General features: G+C 37.9%; 2 protein-coding genes across 4 annotated transcripts in view; both read right to left on the bottom strand.

The window, feature by feature from the left end:
• LOC128020119 (ubiquitin carboxyl-terminal hydrolase 34) overlaps positions 1-777 on the bottom strand; it is a 41,534-nt gene extending 40,757 nt beyond the window's left edge. For both annotated transcript variants that reach the window (XM_052606738.1, XM_052606748.1), the window contains exon 1: positions 454-777. In XM_052606738.1, coding sequence (XP_052462698.1) covers positions 454-496 — 43 coding nt within the window. In that variant the 5' untranslated portion in view covers positions 497-777. The remainder of the gene's footprint in view (positions 1-453) is intronic.
• Positions 778-1,494: 717 nt separating this feature from the next.
• Positions 1,495-17,144, bottom strand: LOC128020104 (exportin-1). 2 transcript variants are annotated; one of them, XM_052606722.1, is made up of 24 exons: positions 16,553-17,144; positions 15,851-15,980; positions 15,648-15,749; positions 14,864-14,936; positions 14,686-14,747; positions 12,441-12,485; positions 12,164-12,345; positions 12,013-12,061; positions 11,356-11,475; positions 10,946-11,074; positions 9,565-9,723; positions 9,287-9,484; positions 9,064-9,202; positions 8,800-8,981; positions 8,161-8,317; positions 7,749-8,047; positions 6,824-7,007; positions 6,628-6,734; positions 6,340-6,534; positions 4,379-4,547; positions 3,878-4,012; positions 3,363-3,522; positions 3,173-3,269; positions 1,495-2,311 (listed from the first exon to the last, which is right to left on the bottom strand). In XM_052606722.1, exons 2-24 carry the CDS (start codon positions 15,974-15,976, stop codon positions 2,165-2,167), a joined length of 3,216 nt encoding a protein of 1,071 aa, XP_052462682.1. In that variant the 5' UTR covers positions 15,977-15,980; positions 16,553-17,144; the 3' UTR covers positions 1,495-2,164. The 2 variants fall into 2 exon arrangements, with proteins under 2 accessions (XP_052462682.1, XP_052462691.1); XM_052606731.1 differs by lacking the exons at positions 14,686-14,747; positions 14,864-14,936; positions 15,648-15,749; positions 15,851-15,980; positions 16,553-17,144 and adding an exon at positions 13,553-13,625.
• Positions 17,145-18,256: the final 1,112 nt, after the last annotated feature.

Below are 18,256 nucleotides of genomic sequence, written 5' to 3'. Positions count from 1 at the left end.
ATTTGTGTGCATTTAGAAGGATGACAATGTCAAAAACAGTTCTGCTTAGGCTAATGCTAATTCTGATGCCAGTTCAACTTCCCATCAGCCTCCAAACATATGAAAACAGGCTTGAAAAAGACATCTTCTGCTGCTTCCGTTGGAAATAAACAGCAGATTTTGTGGCTGATCTTGTTTGACGATTTAATTCTGAAATGACGAGTGGCTAACACGTTCAGCTAGCATTGCGTTAATAAAAACAAATGTCAAAACCAAAAAAATAAAACAGCCAAAATGTGTTTGAACGCCATTTTAAATGTACACGTTGACAAAAAGTGTGAATGCTTAAATATTAAACGTAAAGATCTGCGCTGAATCGAGGGAGTGAGCCGCATGCTCGGACAATCATGCTAACAACTTGCTGCAAACAACTACAAAAAACACACGAGAAACAATCAAATGCTGTTGACTTACTCTCATTGAGCACCTCCAGCAGCTCGGCGCAGTTTTCACACATGGTTCATAAAGGCGGAAAGTGTATTCAGACCATTGGGGAAATAAAATGTTGTCTTTTTAAGGGGGTGTTTAAGGCCCGACGAAATGCTTGATGAAGGCTCGATATTATGAGACAACACAACCAGGGAGGATTGGGCTCATGCAAGCGGGACTATTTGCCGAGATGTCGAGGCTGGAGACAGTAAATGTGAGGCACTAAAGGAACGGAGAGTCAGTCTCCGAGCAGAGCGTTACTGTGCAGACTAGCACATACGGCAGCCATGATGATACAGGGACGGGAGTTACACTTCGGTTTCCGTCGGGAGACTTCGGAGATGTTCGGGTTTTCCCGGTCGCTCGGAGGTAAGCGGGTAACGTTGTGCGAGACGTCGGCTGTTTCCGCCGAGTCGTCTTGGCAGGCCGTTCGGCTTTTTCCGGAAAACTAGCAAAGTGAGAGGGAGGGGCCACCGTGTGTTACACATCGGCTGTTTTCGTAACGTCTCCTTCCGGCCTTTTCGGCCATTCTTCGGAAATCTCGCGATTTCTCGCAGTCTAGCACGTGTACGTTCACGGTTTAATTTTGATTTCTGTACCTTATTACCGAACTCCCGTTTGATGTGTAATTAATTAATATATATCTGTACTCCTTTGCAATGCAATGTAAAATACGCACTGCCGCTCAAGAGTTTGGTGTCATGAAAAGAAAACTAACACTAAATTCGTGTGCTATTACATAGATTTATATTTCTAATAATTATTTTAAACTCTTTATTCATCAAAGTATCCTGAAAAACGAACTATTAGGCAGCACTGATTCAAAAGGTTTATTCTGTTTCTAATATGCTTAGTTAACAAATGTATCGCTCTTTCAAGATTAATTAGACACTAAAAGTATTACAGTAGCAAATTTAGACTAAAATAATAAAGTTTGCTAGAATACTTAAATAAATATTGTATTTTAAATTTTTTAAATTCTAAATAAACAAGTCCTACAAGCTAAATGAAAAACACACACAACACTTTGTAAAAATACCCAACTTTATGTCTCCATGGTACTAATACACAGCTTTACAAATAGGATATGAACAAACCCTTTCATTTTAATGACATCCCTATGCCAAAAAAAAAAAAAAAAAAAACACTCAGTGGGTCTGTAGCATGAAAAAGACTTCAGTCTTCCACATTTACTGCAATTGACCAAAATAATATATATATATAAACACACACACAAACTCCCAATAAAGAAGACAGGAACAGCATCAGGACTGATCCTAAACAGTCACATTCACTTGCTGTGGTTCACGAGCCACACAGCTCAACACAAATCCCTCTTCTAGCGCAGAAACTGTCCGTCTTCATTGGCCTGCCATACTGTATATTACATATTCACAAATAGATGAGGCTGAGATAACATTAAAATGAGTAGTAATGTGCTTTGAAACAGGAAAGCAAACATACCGAACAGAAACACTGAAGGATATACAGTAAATTGATATATGAGAGAGATCGTTTCAGTTATATAAAACCAAAGGTTTGGGAGGAGTCAGGTTAATAATTACATATCTTTTAATTTACAAATTGGCATGGATCTGGATTAATTTTCACTTGTCTATACACACGCACACAAACACACGCTTGAGCTTAAAGTGCTCCAAACGCTTCCTTCATGAATGTGAAACTGTCCAGGTGCTCATTCACACATTTCCTCCGGGAGCTCGTGAGGATTGAGGATTCCTGGGACAGACATCTGGAGCTTGTGTTTCTCCTCCTGAGCCTGACGCAGAGATGCTTCCCTCTCCTCCAGGAACAGATCTGTGGAGTCTTCACCTGCAAACTCCTGAAACACACAATAGGAGTTATTATGTACTGCCTAACTGAAACAACAACAATATTGCATCAAGCCAAATCACACTTGTTTATATAGTAGGTTCCATTTTACATTTTCTTTTTTGGGAAGACCCTTTACAGAAATTCATTTTTTTTGTAAATTATAGAAATAAACAATGCCTCCATTTATAATCAGTATTAACTAGATTTGGGATTGTTATTCAGAATCAAAAAACAGATCCATATCTATTTTAAAGGCCAGAAACTGTGTGAACGCCAAAAGATTGTTTAATAATTATAATAATTAAAAACTAATTATATTGTAAATTAAAACGCTCTAATGCACAATAATGTATTAGTAGTATTATGTATTATTATATTTAATAACAGAGCATTTTATAACTATTAATGGTTACCATTTCATGAATAAATATAAACATTTGATAACTATTAAATGGCATTACATGAATATTTAATTATCATTAATATTTATTAAAATATAACATGCACAATAACATTTTAGAAATAATAAAGTACTTTAATTATTAAAAATTAATAGTTCATAGTAACAAAACAATTGTTTTGCATATTTTTATTATGCAAAAGAAAACTGTAATTAGTATTATTACTATATAATGATTAATTAAAATAAATAATACAATTTATCATTATTCATTGTGATTATTATTACTACTACTATAAATGGAGGTGGGTATTTAACAAACACTGTGGCTGTTGGGGTGAAAGTTCATTTTCAACCCTCCTCATATACGTGTACCCACATTTATATTGTGAACTTTTGGCTGGCTATACTCTGGTCTATGACTAGAGAAAAGGGAAGTCAAAATCTAGGTGGAAGGAAGTGACGTACCTTGATCTGGACCAGGAAGTCCCTGAGGTGCTCTTTAAAGGCAGGAATGTCATGATTCAAGCTGAACAGACCCGTGACAAAAACCTTCACCTGGGCACTGAAAGAAAAAAAATATATATATCATTTACATGAACACATGAAAACAACAACACACTGAAAACACAATCCTCGTGTTCTAGGCTGCTCTTACTCCTGCAGATGTGGGAAGGCGGTCTTCAGCAGATTGGCCACGTACTCCTGCACGTAGCACTGATTGCTGGCCGTGCTGCCTGCGTTCAAAGTCACTTTGATTTTACCCTCCTCCACCAGGTTAAACATGTAGGCGAGGATGGAGGCGTGCATCGTCAGACCTGCCCGGCACAAACCAGAGCATCCATCAAATACACACACACACTGAATCAACTTCTGATAGTATGTTTAATTCACAATAAATTAACACAGTAAAAAATTTCATAATTTATATGTTATGTACTTGAATCAGTATGAGAATAATAATGTATGCAAATAATAATAACTATAAAAATAAATGTGTAAGCTCGCCTAAACTCTTGTTTTTCAACCCCTTTTTATATCAGGTGAAAAGTGACCTGAACAACAGTGTCTGTGAGGTTCACTGTGTGACTGATGTGAAGCCGTTTTGTTCAGAATAACAGCTCCATTAGTTACACTGAAACCATGTCACTCTCTCTCTGCCTAGCAACTGACCAGCAGTATGAGACGTATCTGTGACAACAGAGAAGATGTGCTGCAGGATGTCACAGAAGTATGTCTGATAGAAGCTCTGAGCTGCCGTCTCTTCTTGTGCGATGTTCTGCAGCATGGTGAACAGGATCTGAAGCCCTGGAGACACACAGTCAGCATTTTAATGTGACTCCGGGCAATTCATATCAAAAACACACTGTGCAAAAACAAACTCAGGTCAAGAATGCTTAGCCGTTTACGGTGCTGCATGTAGGATTGAATGCATATTTTCAAAGGAGAGTAACTGACTATAGCATTGTTTTTCAATTATGTTAACTTAGCATGTTTCTTAAATATCTGCAAACATATCATGGTATTTTTATGCTTTAGTGAAGTCAAAACCTTACATACAGCACCTTTAAGAATTACATTTCTGAACACCACAATTTGTTAAATTGAATGTAACCAGAAGCTCTTTGCATTCACACAGTAGAGTATTGTTTAACCACAGGTCTCTCCTCTCACCGGTGTCGGCCACATTTCTCATGGTGTGTTTGAAGGCCCAGATGATGGAGTCCAGAACCAGTTTGAACTGTGCTGGTGGGATGGACAGGAATGCTGGGAAACATTGGGAGTTGACGGCTTGCAGCAGGTAGAAGAAATGCGTCCTGTGCTCGGGGAACTCCTCAAAGTTCTGACAAAGGCAAAACGAAGAGCATTAAAGTAGAGTCGGAAGAAAACAAATAAATAACGACTTTATTCAGCAATTTATTCTCTTCCATGTCAGGCTCTGCCACCATTCACATGAGTATCATGACGCATGCCTGCGAAGCTGCTAATGCAGGAGTGCTGATGTTGAACCCTGACGAGCAGCGCCTTGTTTACAAGCAGAGGAATGCACACACTCATCATGGTATGGTCTTGAATGGTGCCAGAGATGAACAAAAACAGGAATATATTTATAAGAGAAAACATTACCGTCTCCAGCCGCAAGAGGGCGCTCTGTGTTTTCAGTGTAGACTACAGGAGAACTGAGCAGCACAGAGCGCCCTCACGCGGCTGGAGACGGTGATGTTTTAACTTGGTTTATTTCTCTCGGTTCATGTCAAATTAATTTTGATAAATAAGTCGCACCTGACTATAAGTCGCAGGATCAGCCAAACTTTGAAAAAAAGAGCGACTTATAGTCCGGATAATACGGTACTTTTCTGGGCCTTGTATGTGGTAGTTGTGTTGTTGTCTATGGAGGCTCAGAAAGCTCTCGGATTTCATCGGAAATATCTTAATTTGTGTTCTGAAGATGAACAAAGATCTTACGGTTTTGCAACGATATAAGGGGGAGTAATCATTTTTATTTTTGGGTGAAATATCCCTTTAAGAAAAATACTTCTACTATAGATATTTATTACTAGGTTTACTACTAGATAAAAATAAGAAATGTTACTTTTGTAATAATACAATTTCTCTGTAAAATAAAAGCATTTAAAAAAAAATAGAAACAATATTACACAGCACATATGGTAATTTTAAAGAGTTACTCCACCACAAAATGAAAATTTTGTCATTAATCATTTGTCGCTTGCCCAATGTCTTCCAAACCCATAATATATTTGTTCATCTTCGGAACACAATTTAAAATATTTTGGATTAAAACAGTGAGGCTTGTGACTGTTCCATAGACTGCCAAGTAAATTACACCTTCAAGGTAAAAAAAAAAGAAAAAGATCTCCAACACTAGCTTGCTCTATTCTTTTATTAAAATCTCTTGTTACGTGTCCTGCGTTTAAGCTAACTGAGACTTGTTATAGCACTAGTATATCATTGCTCTTTTGTTGATCTTTATTGCTTCCACTGTCCTCATTTGTAAGTCGCTTTGGATAAATGCATCCGCTAAATGACTAAATGTAACGTCCAGAAAAGTATGAAAGACATTGTCAAAACAGTCCACCTGCCATCAGTGGATCAACCGTAATGTTATGAAGCGACGAGAACACATTTTGTACATGGAAAAAAACTAAAATAATGACTTTATTCAACAATTCGTCTCCTCTGTGTCTCTCCGCATTCTCGTAGTGCCATTTTGGAGAATATGAGCTGAACACAAGCTCTTGTGTGTCAGCCGCGATACACAGATGCACCGTTTTCTTTCAAATCAAAGCATAAATACGGACAGAAAACGTATCATTGATGACAAATGGTCTATTAGGATTATGCTTTTCATACTCTTCTGGATCTTGAAAGTGTAATTTACTTGGCAGTCTATGGGATAGTCACAGGCCTCCCGGCTAAATTTACCTTTTGGGGTGGAGTAATTTTCTATATCACAGCCTTGGTGATTTGATAAGCACATTAAGCCATATCACGATTAATAACACAGCCGTACATTGTGAAAAGTAGTGTATACTCGCTTTCAGACGTAAACTGGTTTGATTCAGAAAAAACAACTCAAGATATAAAATGAAAGCTGTCAGACAGGATGAACTAACCTTGTTGATCATGTCAAGGGTGCACTCGAACACAGCATCGAATATCTTGGGGATCTCTCCGGTTATATGTGCGGCGAGCTTGTTGATGATGGTTGCCATAGTGCTGAGCACCTCTGGTTCTCGAGCTGCTGGAACGTTCCTTTGGTAGTCGATGAGAACCGCCTCCAGCAAAGGTGGGACAAAGTTCTCTCCAACCTGAAAAGACAACAACAACCCTTTGTGATGCTGTCAAACTCAACTTCTTGTTTTGGCACGAGCGCAGACTGATCCAGGAATGTCAGAACTGACCATCTGCGGGTCGTTGGAGCGGCTGACCCATCCAGAGATGAGCTTTAGTGTCTCTCTCTTCACCGTCCGCATGCTCCGTATCAGAGGCTGCTTGGTCACCATCTCACCTGCAGAGAGAAACCAAAGAGTCAATCGTGAGCTGTTATTATGTGCCAGTTGTTGGGTCATGTGCTCTATATTGGTGTGCGTGACTCACCATTGCTCTGGATTGCAGAAGAGATGTTCTCACTCAGGCACTTGTAGACGTTGAGCATGTCCAGGTAAATGCGTCCCAGCTGCAGGACAAAAGGGTGACCTACTGCTTTACAAGCCCTCACGTTGGTCTTCAGGATGCTGCCTAGCTGACGCACCGTCTCTGGGTCCTTCAGGATGTCCACGTTCTGATTGAACAGAGACATCACATGCTTTGAGTTCAAGTGTTACCATTTCAATCTTTAGAACTTCACATGAGAGTTTAAACCCTTTAAAAATCTGTTTTCTATTAAACAACCCTTGTTTTCATTTGGAAAGTTCTGAGTATTAAAATTACATTTGTTACACAAAGATAAGCTTGATTAATTACATATCACCAAGGTTATTAGTTAATTAAAACCATAATTGTTTTGATTTAAAAAGAATTAACATTTTTTTTTGTTTAACTATGTACTAAAACAAAAAAACTAAAACATTAGATATAAGCGGTTATGGTTAACTAAAATCATAAAGTTCCTTAATTGAAATGATCATGAATAATAAACTGAAACAAAATTAAAATGTTAAATAAAATGAAAATTTTTTATAAATTATCTTGCCAAGGAAACATCTCATTTTTATTGAACCTGATATCTTAAAAAAGGATAAAGCTTATTAAAAAAAAGTGAAAAAGGACAACAAAATTAATAACAATTTAACAAAACCATTCTTAATAAAACTAAAATCTATCATATTCTTAAGAAAAAATAAATTAAATATAAACAACCTGGCTATGTGTTCTGTACTAGACAGACTTGTCATGGCACTTGTATACTGTTGTTGTTCTCTTGTTGGTCTGATTGCTTCTATTGTTCTCATTTGTAAGTTGCTTTGGATAAAAGTGTCTGCTAAATTATTAAATGTAAATGTAAAATGACTCTTGTTCTCACCTTGGTGGCCTGCTGGATGATGCTGTCCCACACCTGGTTGGGGAGGAGCATGTATTTCTCGATCAGTCGCTCCTGGACCGTCTGGTCTGTCTGTGCTCCGATCATGTAGCCCACAGCCTCGTAGAACGTGTGCACCTGCTGCGGCTGCAGGTCACAGATGATGGTGTTGATGTTGTTGAGGATCTCGTCGATGAAGGGCATCACCTCCCCCACCTGAACCTGCACGAAATGCCTCCTGCACTTCTGAGCGATCTTGATGAAGGTGTCACAAGCCATGTCCTGCACGCCGTCATGGGTCTCTGAAAGAGAAAGAGAAACACTTAACCCTTATGAAAGGATCTGCACTGAAGTAAAAAAATATAAAAAATCATGCATGACCAGACAAAATTCTCAAACACAATCGGTTCCTCACCATGCATGAACTCAAAGAGTTTGTTGACGACAGTCTTGAGGAACTTCCAGTGGGCCCTGAGGAATCGTGGGTACTGACCGACGATGTACATGATGTTGGAGGCGATGATGGCCTTGTTGTCTTTCCCTCTTTTCTGTTCACACAGACCCAGCAGATCCTGAGACAGGAACAGGAATTTGGTGTTAAAACTTTTTAATATTATTACAATTTAAAATATTGTACAATACATAGAAATATGTTTTCTATGTGAATGCATTTTAAAATGTATTTTATTACCATATTTTCCGGACTTTAAGTCACACTTTTTTTCATAGTTTGGCTGGTGCTGCGACTTATAGTCAGGTTCGACTTATTTATCAAAGTTAATTTGATATGAACCAAGTGAAATTAACCAAGAGAAAACATTACCGTCTACAGTCGCGAGAGGGCTGTGGCTGTAGACAATCAAGTTTTCTCTTGGTTCTAAATGAATGCGACTTATAGTCCAGTGCGACTTATATATGTTTTTTCCTCATCATGACATATTTTTGGACTGATGCGACTTATACTCAGGTGTGACTTATAGTCCGAAATATACGGTACTGTGATGTAAAGCTGGACTTTCAACTTCCTGGCAACAACACATGCATGAATAAACACCTTAATGACAGTGACGAGGAACCTCTTCTCATCCTCTTCATGCATGGCGCCACTGATGGAGCCGATGGCCCAGCACAGCGTGTTCAGGTTCCTCCAGGACCACTCGGTACCGTTCACCTGATTATGAAGCTTCTCCGTCATGATCCGCTCAGTATCGGCATAGTCCAGATGTGTCAAGTAGACTGGACAGGAGAAAGAGATCATTATGAAGCTTTCTACATCTACCTTTATCTGCTTAGTTAGAGAACAGCCCATTATAATTACCCAGAGTCTCTCTCATGTTTTTGTAGAGGTTGATGGAGTCGGTGTCCTTCATGAACTCTCTAACCACCTCGCCCTGATCGTTCTCCACCACCAGAACCTCCTCCGGTTTGGCCATGCGACTCACCATCAGCAGACGCACCTGAGACGGGTTAAGAACACAGTCAGATTTTCTCCAGCAGCCAATATTTTAAAGTGAAGCTGCTGTACGCTGTGGCTAACTGACCTTGGAGAGCACAGGCAGGTAGAGGTGTCTGCGGGGCGGCACGTCAAAGTGTTGGCTGGTTGAGAGCAGTGGGGAGGTGGAGGTAGAGAAGGGACTCTCTCTGTAGAGCTCAGCGGCCAGATGGTTCCAGTACTCCAGACAGATCTTAAAGATCTCCGTCTCCTCCACCTCAGACACCAGCAGCATGTAATGCAGAGCCTGAGCACATGAGAGTCAACCGATTAGGAGTTTGTGTGTCACTTTTCCGTCTATTTCACTGCATTTGACTGTGTGTGTACCTCCATGAGCGTCTCTCTGAGGTTCAGTCTCTTCTCTATCAGTTGTCCGTGCTCTTTGAGGAAGGTGCAGAGAAACAGACTGAGGTTCTGAATGAAGTTCTGCTCGTCGTCTCTCCCGTTTGCATATGCCAGACGGATATTTGTGTTCAGAGGCAGCATCTGTTGATGAGTAAATGAAGGTTATTATAATTTTGAAAACTCGTTAATCTGGTGTGTTGTTTAGAAAACTTGTAGGTTTTCACCTCCGAAATGAGATGCAGCCAATGTCTTATATTCAATGTAGGTGTTTTATAGTTGAATGTAAAAGTGAACATATGAGTCTATATTTTCTCCCGACATCTAAGCCACTGAAGACATAGTGGATTAGTTTTGCTTTTGATGGTAATGCACCTCCAAATACACCAGGGTGCACAATTAATCGAAATTAAAATCGCAAAGGCAATAAATAGCAATTATCATGTGTATCTTTCAGTGAAGCATGGTTCTTTGATCAGCAGTAAACCTCCTTCCTGAAGGACAGAGGGCACCCTCGCGCTGAACCTCCAAATACACCACGAAAGAGAAATCCAGGAAATCCTTATAGCAGTTGCTGAATAAACAGAAGATTTTACTGCTTTCATTGATTCAACGTGTCTAATAAACACACCACTATGACAATATATGGTTTATCGGAGTTCGTCTTATAATTTTTATTATATCATTTTATATATATTTATTATAAAGTATATAATGCAATGCTAATCAACATAACATTTATGTTTTAGAAATCTATGAAATATGTAGCGTGCCTTATTCTGTGTAATAAGCCATATCATCTCTCTAAAGGATTAAAATCAAACACTTGACTGACATTAAAACGTAAAAACGTTATTAAATATATTTTCACATGCTTTCAGATGGAGCAGCATTTACTACACAGAGTCTTCTTAACTACGGCTCCAGGTGAAAGCATCTGATGGAGATTTACTACTGATTACAGAACCGGCTTTATGGACAAGATGTGGATGACAATCATACTTGATTAATCGTGCAGCCCTAAAATACATCTAAAAAAAAAATGTTTATGTCTGCGCAAATCATTTTACTCCTGACTGTTTTCTGAACGAGAGAAATTTAAGGCGGGTTCTACTAAGAAGTTCAAACTCAAAGATGGATCAGTACCCAATGTTCGTGATCCAGCTGCACCTCCAGAAGTAGTAAGTCTCACACTTTATATTTTTTATGATTGCAAATCGCCTTTCCTCAACTACGGAAGAGAGGGGCAGGGTGAGCAAAGCTCATTAGCATTTAAAGATACATGCACCAAAACTGGTCGCTGTGAACAGAGCTGTTTCTGACAAGTTCAAACGAGTGTTGTGTGTGTGTGTAAATGTGCATGTACCTGTTTAAGCTGTATCATGGTGAGCGAGAAAAGGTTGACAAACTGCTCCTCATACTGACTGACACTGACACCTGCGATCTCTGTCAGACACTTCAGAGTGACATTCCGGAACATGGGAACATTCAGGAACTGTGGAATTGATCAGAAAACACAGATGATAAACTTTCTGGAACACTCAATGATTTTCACCAAGTGAAAGGCTATAAATGTTTGAGCACCGGCTCAGGCACAAAGCTTTGAGCAGAGAGCCAATGAGAACAGCCAGCGCTCCAATGATTTCCCTCTCTTTCTTACGCACTGGCAAGCTGAGCCAATGACAGTGCGCCTTTGTGAGAGGAGTAACAGCAGTCTGCTACAACAGCATTTCATTAATTCAGATGAGTTAAATTAGAGACCTCGAGACGTGTTACCTTGTACACAAGTGTGCTGATGAGTTTGGTCTCAAATATGTAGCCCAGTGGAATCCAGTTAAGGAAACGAAGGAGGGTCTCCAATGTGGCGTGGACTAGAGGGGCATTCTGGGAATTTTCCTGATGTACACAGCATCAAGTGAGGTTTAAAAATGAGAGGTGTATATATAGTAATAGTTAACCAAAAATTATGAATGAGAGACAGAATGAGAGTCCAAACCGCTGATAAAACTGGCACAATAATCCACACTACTCCAGTCCATCGAATAAAATCTTATGAAGCAAAAAGCATGTTTTTAAATAAAGAAATCCTGATGTATTTAACTTTAAATATTCCAGTTTTTGTTTAGAACTATTTTGGTCTTGATCTGTGCATATTTCTCTCCTCATTCAGACATTAACTGATGATCTAGAAATGTGTGGTGTAATTGTGATGTTTTTATTAGCGGTTTGGATTCTCATTCCGGCGGCACCCATTCACTGAAGAGGATCCACTGGTGAATTTCTCTAAAATATGTTGCCATTAACAGACAAACTCATCTTTGATGGCCTGAGAGTGAGCACAATTTCAGCAAATTTAAATTTTGGGGTGAACTATTCCTTTAATTATAAAAATAAAAAAAATGCTAATTCTGTAATAATATGCAGGTAACATACCATGACAAACTGGCACAGCTGGAATATTTGGGAAAATTCATTGCACATACTGCAAGAAGAAAAGATAGAGAAAGTAAATATCACTACAATTTATTTTACCGACCACACCCTGCAGAATCTGTAACTGTCACGTGTTACAGGTCAAGCATACCTGTCCTTCAGATGCTTGGCTTTGACCTGAGTCATCTGCCCGCTGGAGAAGTCAAACACCTCCTCACTGAGGAGCTTCAGGATGATCATGTTGTTCTGACACAAGCTCTCGCTGGTGCGACTCGCTCCCACAATGTCACTGATGAATGTGGGCCAGTGCTTCGGCCACTCCTGCTTCAGAATCTACACACAAACAGGAAGACAACATCAGCAATAAAGCCATGAGCCATTCGCACTCACAATATCATGACTATAGATATTCCTGAAAGGACACTCACCTGCACCAGGATCATGTTGAGCTTTGCTATGTAAACCCCTTCCTTCTGTAAGAGCACAAATACAAGTCAGCATGGATGCATTCAGAGACATGACTAGTACAAATCAGGGTTATAATGGTTCAACTAATTGATGCTAAATTAAAAGAAGTTTAAATTTGGTTTAAATTTCAGTTCTAAAATTTTATTTAAATTAATTATTGTTATAGTTTAAGTTGTAACTGATTGAAATGTACTAATTTGAATAAAACAAAAATCAGTAAGAGAAAACATTTAAAATATATATTTTCAGTTATTTGCCAGGGCAACATCTCTCGCTTTCATTTGAAGTTTACGCACTACAATAACTAAATGTTAACAAAAACTGTATATAAAATAAGTAAATAAATTAATAATAAAATTGACAAAAACAACTAAATTACAAAAAATCTACCTAAAATTAAAATGTAAAATAGGACTGGACGTAATCGGAAATGGCCGATAAAGGATTAAAATGTTAAATTCAGCATCGGCCATTTTAAAAAACTGATGCCGATATGCCTTGCCAATAAGACGAATAAATCACATGTGCTCAGGGTGCGTCAAGTTAGCAGTGTGCTCATTCTTGAAGTGAACTTTTGCATGAATGGAGATTAGATTCCCTGTTTTGCTGCATTTAATTTGAGAATGCAAATACAGTATTATATGTGACCCTTGACCACGAAACCAGTCTTAAGTCGCTGGGGTATATTTTTAGCAATAGCGAAAAATACATTGTTTGGGTCAAAATTATCGATTTTTCTTTTATGCCAAAAATCATTAGGATATTAAGCAAAGATAATGTTCTATGAAAATATTTTTTATATTTCCTACCTAAATATATCAAAACTAAATTTTTGATGAGTAATATCCATTGCTAAGAATTCATCTGGACAAATTCAAAGGCGATTCTCTTAGTATTTAGATTTTTTTTCAGATAGTTGTATCTCAGACAAACACGGTCCGATCCTAATAAACCATACATCAATGGAAAGCTTATTTATTAGCTCTCAGACGAATTAATTTCCACTTAAGACTGGTTTTGTGGTCCAGGGTCACATATGTCCGGTGTGAGATAAGAGTCAACAGTTACTAGCCTGTGCAGTAGCAGCAGCAGCAGCCTCCCCCGGGTCCTAAAGCCCGTCCGATAAGGCGTTTTATTTACTTAGGGGGCGCTGTGGGCCTACTTGTAATAAAATGAAAGTAAAATACACAAATATCATTAAGATACTTGTGTTTCTGAATAAATAAAGCAGTATGTATATCATAAAATCACTAGGGTGTGTTTTTTTTATGTCAGAAGCTATAGCTTACATGACTAAAAATTACATGCACGATGCATGTAAATAAAGTTACTTAATGTACAGAGATTTATTTATTAATATGTACTTTTTCAAATGGATTATACAAATTTTAAATACAAGGAGCTCTAAAAAAAATTTATAATTTTTACAGCTCTTTATCTTTAGGCTATGTGTAGTAAATAACATTAATAGATAAATTGATTAATTTTTTTTCCATTTAAAATTAAAGGAGTATTTTGTCATAACACTATATTTTTAGTGCTGCATAGTTCCTGGTTCTGTTGACACGTTGTCTCAAGTGAGCCACATACTGGTGCGTGCACAAATAACATCCATCTACAATTATTCTCCTCAAATGAGACACTGCTACAGTAAATTAATTACAATGCTTCCTGCTGGGAAAATCATTTCCATGTCTAGAAATGTCAAAGTTATTTTGTCTTCAAAAAAGGATAAAGTAAATAACAGTTGCACAGTGTGAAGGCTCTTGCTTTAACAAAGGCTACTCAACCAACTTGAACATTTGCATGTACTAATAGCATGGAAATCATAATGTTAGCTAAAATGTTGTGTGTGTTAGTGATTTAAAAATCCATGGTGTGCATGACTGCATTTGTAAGTTTTCTAGCGGAAAATGAGCTGGAAAATGTAGAAATTACCACAAGAGCCCCAACTCATCTATATGGTGTCAATTTTTTAATGTTATGTATAAACTATATTTATTTTTTACTCATACATGTTAAAGCAATAAAGAAAGTATTCTGTGGAGGGGAGCAATTTTTCAAATAATAATTAAATAATTCCCTGCGATAATTTAATATTATTTTTGCTTGAATTCCCCATCTCTAATGCATACCTAGTTAAAAATAAGATAATAAAAACTAATTCTAAGTAACTTAAATGGTACAATTTCTAGTATTAATTACCTCTACGCTGTTAGAATCAGAGGAAGTCTTGATGATCAGCCCAACAACATACTTTTTAATTCCTGTGGATAGACGGAGATGTCAGTTATTTGTGCATTTCTTAAAATAGACAATTAGGTTATAATGTGGAGGTGAGTAATAGATTTTTCATAGAGATTAAGGTCAGTGTGTAAATTACCTTCACACTGGTTCCGTGGAAGAATCTTCCAGCGTGTTTTGATCACGGTCTCCAGTATCTGAAGAGCGTAGTACTACAATACAAACAGCAAAAGGAGTAAACATCAGTTTAATGTGGCAGAATAAATTGTCATGGTTGGCATTTAATAAGTAGGACTTGATAAACTGGCTAAATTTAGAAACATGTTAATAAATAATTCCTTGATTAAATCAGTACTCTACTTAAAAAAAAAATCATTGATTGGAATTTGTCCATGTCAATAAACCGGGAGAATCCATGAAAAGCATTATTAGACAGTTTTCTAAGCCTTTATGAAATATTAAAACCATTTAAAAATCACAAAGCACAGTGCTATTGTGAACTCACAAAGGCTGTGATTCAACTAAATATATGCACTTTATTTGCATTTAGGTTACGTGCATCTCAGAGCAGCTCCATTCACAGTAAATCCTGCATCGCACAAACAGTTATCATTTACAGAACACTTTTTAAGTGTAAAAACAATGGTCAAGCCGGGCATTTGACATCATAATGTACATAAGTTGTGCCTATATTGTTATTACATTATGTATTTATAACATTTATTTAAATACACCCATATGATTACTTGCCTCATTGCTATTTTATATGCATTTAAAGTGATTAAGTCTATTGTTTGTCTAGGCCTATTTGTAGTACCACAAAAAATGAATCAGATTACTCAATTAATCAACAGAATAGTTCTCTGATTACTCGATTATCAAAATAATAGTTTGACACAGCCCTAATGTTAATGTTGACATACTTTTGTCTTCATGTTCTGCGAGAACTCCAGTATGGTGTCCACTCGGGTCCAGGCATCTGGGTGGTCCTTCAGACTGGTGAGAACTTCTTGTGCCAGTCTTTGCTAAAGTAATCGCAACATAAACCACTTATGATGCACTGTACATGTCTGATAAACTATAAACTATGATTTGAATGCAATCAAAGCGCCAGAATTGTACATACCTGAGATCCCACATCATAGTACATGGAGTTGACAACATTGTCCAACAGGTTGATGTCTAGCTTTTGACTGAAATCCAGCAACTGTCGTGCTGTGTGATCCGCCAACATGGTCATGTCTGCCGGCATAGAGCTGCAAAGCAAAACAGACATCTTTTAGTTATCAAAATAGTGACCCTTCTTTGACCATTCATCCTAACACTGTACTAGATGTTTATCCAGAATGATCTCTGGTGTTAAAAGTCAGACAGTGACAATGGCTCAAACCACGTGGGTGCACTTTAGTCCACAAAACACAATACTTAAGCATGCAGTTGCACTGAAGTACAACTTATGACTGAGTGCTATTTTGCTGAGATCATCATTACAACAGCTAGCATTACGAGTTAAGAGCTTCTGAAAAGTGCCAATATTCCCGTTTAATACATTAAACGTGTGTTCCTTTCACGGCTAGAAAAACACAATTATTTGAGTCAACTTAATGTAACTTATACTGATCAAACTTTTGGTTGGAAAGCAGCCCACATGAATTCTAGTTGAGCGCAGTTACGGGACGCGATGAGGATCAAAACGCGTTTTCGTTCCTGGTCAATATCAGCACTGTGTCAGCAAACTAGCACTTCATTCAACTCACATTTCGTAGTAGATAATAATTGTAACGGATAAGTATTTCACCAAACACCTCTACAACAACCTTTAACTTACCTGTTTTAATCAAAACTCGTCCTCGAGGGAAAAAACAATGCTAACGTGGTTTAGGACTCAGCAACAAGGTTAAGTGTCGTGGAAACGTGCGTCGCGTCAAAACAATATCAAGTTGATATGTAAAAATAAATCTATTTGAATTGTCTCATTTTACACGAAAGCGTATGTAAACAATTAAAAAAATCTAGCAAGTTCACTTCAATTCCTAAGTGTCTTGTATAACGTTAGTTAGCCGAGCACACTATAGTGCAACGCAAACGATAACATGAAACCCCCCGAAACACACAATATCGGTGTTATTTTTAACTATTGTCTTCAGTGATTGAGTCCGATTCCTCTTTCAGTCAGCAGCTCGTGTCAGTTCATCTGTCTCTATCTATGGCGGTTTACAACTCGCTTTAACTAACGTTATCGTTACTCATTCCGTTTTATAACAACAGCATCAAACCAATCGTTACTTTATTCTTTTGCCTATTGCAGAAAAACCGTTGTTTTGAACGCAGATATCTGCGAGAGACTGTGACCCAGCTCCTTTCTAGTCTCATGCATCACACGCAAGACCGGTTGAAACCGGTTCAGACTGGCATATTCCATCTCGGTTTAGTTTTCACGCCGTAGCGCCGCGTAAAATTTAGACTGTGGGCACGCCCTCCGCTGCAGCTGATTGGTTGGAGAGAGCGACACGGAAGCCTAGCACGAATGCGATTGGGTAGCAGAGCTGTCAATCAGGATCGACCCCTCCTTGCGCGTCTTTTGCCCTTGGTCTCATGTATGAGGCGGGTTCTGCAGCACAGCGTGAGCGTGCGTTGGGCTGGACCGCGTGGAGCATGGAAAATTACTGAGATGTTGCTTCTGATGCACGAACAGTAACTGACCCTGTTGTGTATTTTTAGGCTGTGGCTCAATGTTTTAAATGTTTTATATGCTTGTATTTATTTTGACGAAGCATGAAAATTACCAAGAAACAATATAATTATAATAGTAAAGTTAATTTTCGCATGTTAAGTTATTTTTTTCCTATTATTAATAATCCCACACATGCAATGTACAGATGTATTTAACATTTTACAACATAAATTAAATAAGCACAAGCTAATGTTATACATTACAGATAAAAAATACACAATAATATATTAAAGGGTTGTCAGTTTGGCCTTCATCTGGATCACTTCCTGTCATAGGGTTTGTCATATAATTAAGGAAATTGGCAGATTAAAACCAATATTTTGGAGGTATCTGTAAGTGTTCTCAAATTTTTATCTTATTCTTTTTCAAATGCCTCATTTAAGTTTTTATACTGAGCTTCACAATACAATTAATTTATGACATGTGCTTAAAAAACTGCCCTTATAGGACTAAGCAGTGACCAGTGATTAACTAATTAATTAACACTACCCTATCGCTATGGTGACTGTTGTTACTTTGACTGCCCCTGCTGCTCTGGCTGTGAATACTGCTGATGTCATCATCTTTATAATGGTCATCCTCTACATCATCATCAAAATTCAGTTCGTCATGATGTGAGTGTCCTTTATCATTGGCCTTTTTTCCTATCAGTGTCATGACTGATTCAGTCATTGTGTCTGTCATCCTCATCTCCATCCATGTGTCCTGTCTCCATGTCATGGTCATACTCCTCGTAATCATCTGCTTAATCACCGAGAACAGAATCCTGTAAGTCTGGAAACTCCTCATTATCTTCAT

Source organism: Carassius gibelio, chromosome A1 (genome assembly GCF_023724105.1).
Source record: "Carassius gibelio isolate Cgi1373 ecotype wild population from Czech Republic chromosome A1, carGib1.2-hapl.c, whole genome shotgun sequence".
Classification (NCBI taxonomy): Eukaryota; Metazoa; Chordata; class Actinopteri; order Cypriniformes; family Cyprinidae; genus Carassius; species Carassius gibelio.
This window is presented reverse-complemented; position numbering and strand designations above follow the sequence as displayed.